Below are 6000 nucleotides of genomic sequence, written 5' to 3'. Positions count from 1 at the left end.
CTAATCCAGCAAAATCACACTTCCTTGAGTCCTCTTGAAAACCTACAAAGTAAGTCTAAGTCCGCTATTAAGCCCCATCTAATATCCTCTTTTGAGACTTCTCACAGTGTTGCCTTCCTTGCTGCAATGAACCAATAAACCCAAGTTGGTTTGATTTCAAGTGTGTTCCTATGGTCTTTGGCTTGAGGGTATTAACAAAAATGAAGGTATATCAGCAAGGATGTGCTGTTGAAACAAGACCCTAGACATAAAACAACGTGTGCATTGGAGGCCCCTGGGGGGCTTCTCATGTTCAGGTACTCCAGCAGACTCTGGCATATGTTTTCAAGAGACTTTTTGGTTAGTGGATCAGAATTTTATTGTTTTTTAGGTGAAATTGTTCTCGGCCTTGAAGTTCTCACTTCTATTGTCTATTGTTTAGTGTTTTGTCTACATAAGGAAATGCCGTAAGGAGAAAATGGACATCAACCTGTAATGTCTATTTTTGAGATGTCTATTTTGTAATGTCTATTTCTTAAAAATGTGCTGTAGCAATAGTAACAAAAACGGCATGGTATTGGTACCAAAATAGAAAGGTGGATCAATGGTACAGAATAGAGGACACGGACACAAACCCAAACAAATATAATTTCCTCATACTAGACAAAGGGGCCAAAAATATGCAATGGAGAAAAGATAGCCTCTTCAACAAATGGTGCTGGGAGAATTGGAAATCCATATGCAACAGAATGAAACTAAACCCATATCTCTCACCGTGCACGAAACTAAACTCAAATGGATTAAGGACCTCGGAATCAGACCAGAGACCTTGCATCTTATAGAAGAAAAAGTAGGTCCAGAGCTTCAACATGTCGGCTTAGGACCAGACTTCCTCAACAGGACTCCCATAGCACAAGAAATAAAAGCAAGAATTAATAACTGGGATAGATTCAAACTAAAAAGTTTTCTCTCAGCAAAGGAAACTATCAGCAATGCGAAGAAAGAGCCTACAGAGTGGGAGAAAATCTTTGCCAATTGTAACTTCAGATAGAGCACTAATCTCCAGAATCTATAAAGAACTCAAAAAACTCTACACCAAGAATGCAAAGAATCCCAATTGACAAATGGGCTAAGGAAATGAATAGACACTTCACAGAAGATCTACAAACAATCAACAAATATATGGAAAAATGTTCAACATCTCTAGTAATAGGAGAAATGCAAATCAAAACCACCCTAAGATTCCATCTCACCCCAATTAGAATGGCAATTATCAAGAATACAAGCAACAACAGGTGTTGGCGAGGATGTGGGGAGAAAGGTACACTCATACATTGCTGGTGGGGCTGCAAATTAGTGCAGCCACTCTGGAAAGCAGTATGGAGACTCCTTAGAAAACTTGGAATGGAACCACCATTTGACCCAGCTATCCCACTCCTTGGCCTATACCCAAAGGACTTAAAATCAGCATATTACAGAGATACAGCCACATCATTGTTCATAGCTGCTCAGTTCACATTAGCCAGATTGTGGAACCAACCTAGATGTCCTTCAATTGATGAATGGATAAAGAAATGTGGTATATATATACAATGGAATATTACTCAGCCATAAAGAATGATAAAATTATGGCATTTGCAGGCAAATGGATGAAACTGGAGAATATCATGCTAAGTGAGATAAGCCAATCTCAAAAAGCCAAAGGAAGAATGATATTGCTAATAAGTGGATGATGATACATAATGGGGGGTGGGAGGGGTTAGTGTTGGGGTTGGAGTTGGGTTTAGGGAGGGGGGCAGGAATGGAGGGAGGGGAGGGGAGGGGTGGGAGGGGTGGGGGGAAGGGAAAAAATGGCAGAATGAATCAAACAACATTACCCTATGTAAATTTATGATTACACAAATGGTATACCTTTACGCCATGTACAGACAGAGAAACAACATGTATCCCATTTGTTTACAATAATAAAAAAAAATGTGCTGTAGCATAAACATGACTATAGTTCTAGATTTCTTCATCAACCTTTTCTAGCTGTACTACATTATCTGGATGAGATCTTCTGGGCCTTAATTTCTGTATCTGAAAATTCTTTTACTAGAACTTCCCTGATAAATTTGTTGTGGAGCAAACATTCTTGATCTGGAGCCCAGGAAATTTCAGAACCTCTGTAAACTTTGTAATGAAAAAATTATAAGCCTATTTCTATTAGCCTTTCACAAAATTTATTTCTTTATAAAAAACTATTATAGTATTAGTATGCATGACTTTGTTTCCTATAAAAAGTACAGATATTTTCATATTGCAATATAGTGATTGCTGACGTGAAGTCATGTGATCACTGTCACTTCAAAATTACCAAATTTACTGGAACTGCTGTTAGATTGCATGTGATTACAGAATTTATATCCTTCATTACACTTAGTTGGTCAGGTCTCCTGTAATTTTATGCCTCTTGATCAAAAACAATCATTCTGGGTTGCCTGAAGAGTTATACAGTCTCACATCCACATTTCTATTCAATATCCACAAAATACAAATATTTGTTGACCAATATGAGAAAGGAGGCAAATTGTTTTAATTTGAAGATACATCCATTATAATGGATTCTTTGGAAATCCTATGTATTTAATTTCATACCTTTAAAATACTATTTTAATATCAAGTCTATAGGGTTAAAACACTCTCAAACAAGTTCATGCTACAAATGAAGAAATCTTGAGTACACATGACACAATAAAAACAGAACTTGGACTGTATCAAAAGTTCAATAAAAAGTCCGCCATTTATTGTCCTTAAAATTCTAGAGAACCGAAATTAAGTTTCATTCATTCTTGCATTCAAATCAGCTAGAACACTGCTCTGTACATTGGCAATTCATAAACAGTGACAGAATGAAGCTGAGTCTATGTAGACTTCTCAGGACCTTCAGTAGTGGGGCAGCTTCTTATGCATCCGGGGAACTTCAGAGTATGTTAGAACGCCTGAGGTTCAGACAGAGACACAGACGTATCCTTATACTTGTCCCAATAAGAATATGACTGCTGGGTTCTTATTCTTCAAAGCTCTCCATCATCCAAAAAGGCAACCAGCTCTGTTAAAGCCTTCAGGTACAGTGTAGGACTGAGAGGTCTCTTGCTTATTCCTGGGACCTACTTTCAGAAGAAGGGCAGTTTCTGATTGAGCAAGAGAGACTGCAGCGCCCCTACCCCACGCGGGTCTCAGACAACATTTGTGGCTGGAGCTCCGCGCCGCGCGCACCGAACCCTCGCTTCCTCGCCACGCCCACTTCCTGCCCCATCCAGCGCCTTTCCAGGTCTCTCTCCCGGTGAACCGGATGCGCTGTCAGTCTCCTCCTCCGTGTCCTCGGCCTCCACCCAGCTCCTTCGCTGAGCCCTTGCCACCCCGAGGCCCCAGTCAGGAGACTCCCAGCGGCTGGCCTGGCAGGTGTGGGGCGCGGTAGGAGCTGGGCGCGCACGGTTACCGCGCGTGGAGGAGACACTGCCCTGCGGCGATGGGTGCCCGGGCTTCTCCTTCACGCCGGAGACAGGCGGGGCGGCGGCTGCGGTACCTGCCCACTGGGAGCTTTCCCTTCCTCCTCCTTCTGCTGCTCCTCTGCATCCAGCTCGGGGGAGGACAGAAGAAAAAGGAGGTAGAATGAATCCTGTTGGCTTTCCCGAGTGGGCCCGGGCGGGCTGGGGCGGGACACGTTGCCAGGAAGCCAGGGTGCGTTGCTAGGCAGCGGGGCCGCGGGGCGTGGGCGGGGGCGGCTGTGTGGGTGGGAGGCCTCGGGGCGGGTCCTTCCCGGTCCGCAAGATTTTAGCCACGTCCTGTCCTGAAAGAGAAGACGCTACCGCTTGGCTGCGATGGGCGCTTTGAGTCTCCTCTGTGTGCAGGCCGAGCTTTGGCTTCTTGTGTCCCTGAAAGGTGGATGTGAAAAAACCCTTGAGAAGTATTTATAAAGCCCCAGGAACTATTTAACTCTCATTTTCTAACTCTGCTTTCTTATCCATTTCAAGATTGAACAGCATATTGAGAGTGTTTTAAGTGATTCTGTATTCTGAATGATACCTTTTAAAAGTGTGTTTATTTTTACTTTAAACTCAATGTATGATGTGAAATAACTTCACATTTGTTATGCACATTTATGTGTGAAGTTCAGATCACCTGATTTTTAACTTTGGGGAGAGTGAGATTTGAAGCAACTGTGTTTAAAAGTAAAATTGTAGTTATTTGTGAATTCGGCTATGCGTCTTTACTGTGGATAATTGATCTAGAAGCTTCAGAAAAAAATTCTTTTTGGAACTGTGACTAAGGTTTCTAATTGTGAACCATTTTGCTTAGCATACTCTTTATATGAAGATGGTTTTTCCTGGTGAAATTATACAACTACGAGTGTCTCATAATTTGAATCATGGTATTGCCAGAAATTTCTTAATAGCTGGATAGTGACAAAATAGTCTCACTTGCAAAGTAATCATCTTGTCTTTTCTTTTTAATCTTTGCAAAAACAACTGTGTGGTCAATATTAACTACTTTGAGTTTTAGTTTTTTTTTTTTTTTTCTTAACTTTAGCATGAAATTAGACCATACAATATTTTTTGTGGGGTTTTGACAACACATGTAGAGAGGCACTGGTTTTGTTAAAATTGTATTTACAAGTGTAAATTGAAGATATATTTCTAATACTTTGTATATATATGCCATATTTCAAGATTTTTAGGTTTTATAGTTGTTCATGAGAAAGGTAGAAGATTGAGGAATATACTTTTTTCTGTGAGTTACCAGAGCAGAGGGCAATAAAAAATGATGAGGAATTCCTTCAAAATTCTGCTGTTTTACCAAAGGAAAAAGATGTAAAACGTGTACAGTTTCATAGCATCTTAGTGTCCCTAATTGTAAGCCTACTCGAATATGTAAAAATGGTAACAGTATAATTAATTAAATCTAAATTTCAGTATTGTATTTGCATTAAGAAATGTTTTATAAAAGGTGTTTTTTAATGAAAAATTATGGAGAACAATTTTGAAAATTGAAAATGAGCATCCTCCAAAGTTATTTTTATTTCTCATTGAAAGAAGAAGCTAATACTAATATATGGTGGTGTTACAGTATACATGTATTTTGCTTTAGGAAAAAAAGGCAGATTAACAAACCGTTGAAGTTTTGATACTTATGTATGTCTCTGAAGTATTATAGACCAGTTCTGGATATGGTACTCTGTTAGCAAACTGTGATCTCTTTCAACATTGGAGTAAAAACATTCTACCTTGGAAATAATAAGAAATTGTTGTTTACCAATGTGGTATTTTTCCAGGGGTACCTCAGCTTTATTTATTTATTAAATTTTTTTTACTGTATATGATTTTCTTTCTTTGCTGACATTAGAACCTGATGCATAGTATAAGGTTTGACATCATTGAACCAGAAAGTATAACAGTTGAAACTTAGTTTACTGTAAGGAATATGATTGCCATTATATATCAGAATAGTGGATATGGCATGAAAAGTTTTCTTCCTTCTAGGGAATCCAAATTGAAGTAGAAAGTTGAGTGTGGAATCAAGAATGGATATTAGTTGCTTTCAAGAAACTAATAATTGTGATGGAAGTAACTTAATACCATATTTTTCTGAGTCAGACAAATGATTCCATTATCACTCAGTCCTTGATTGTATGACACTAGGCAAACCACCTAATGTCCTTGAATTTTGGTTCCCTTGTTTTAAAATGTAGACGTAATACCTACATTTTAGGTTTATTTTGGGATTAAATAAGTTTGTATAATGTCTAGTGAGATGCCTAGAACATGACTGATGATCTGTAAGTGGCAGGTTAGCTATTATGTGTTCCTCACTTAAATGAACATGTTAGTATGGTGAAATTCTAAAATGTAAGATTTTTTAAAATTAATTTTTTGCTAAACTTTATGAGATAGTAAGTTGTGTGGCCTCTGAAATAGATTATTACTATTATGAAACACTGAGAATTCCAAAATTTTATGTTGTTTGAGAAATTCCCACATA

General features: G+C 38.7%; 1 protein-coding gene across 5 annotated transcripts in view; it reads left to right on the top strand.

The window, feature by feature from the left end:
- The first annotated feature begins 3290 nt into the window (after positions 1-3290).
- Positions 3291-6000, top strand: part of Tusc3 (tumor suppressor candidate 3) — a 339326-nt gene continuing 336616 nt past the window's right edge. Inside the window, exon 1 of one of the 5 annotated variants that reach the window (XM_047549084.1) lies at positions 3291-3628. In XM_047549084.1, coding sequence (XP_047405040.1) covers positions 3491-3628 — 138 coding nt within the window. In that variant the 5' untranslated portion in view covers positions 3291-3490. The remainder of the gene's footprint in view (positions 3629-6000) is intronic. The other 4 variants (XM_047549080.1, XM_047549081.1, XM_047549083.1 and 1 more) reach the window with 4 other exon arrangements.

This window comes from Sciurus carolinensis, chromosome 4 (assembly GCF_902686445.1).
Source record: "Sciurus carolinensis chromosome 4, mSciCar1.2, whole genome shotgun sequence".
In the NCBI taxonomy this organism is placed as follows: Eukaryota; Metazoa; Chordata; class Mammalia; order Rodentia; family Sciuridae; genus Sciurus; species Sciurus carolinensis.
The sequence above is the reverse complement of the archived record's forward strand: the minus strand, read 5'-3'. Positions and strand labels throughout refer to the sequence as shown.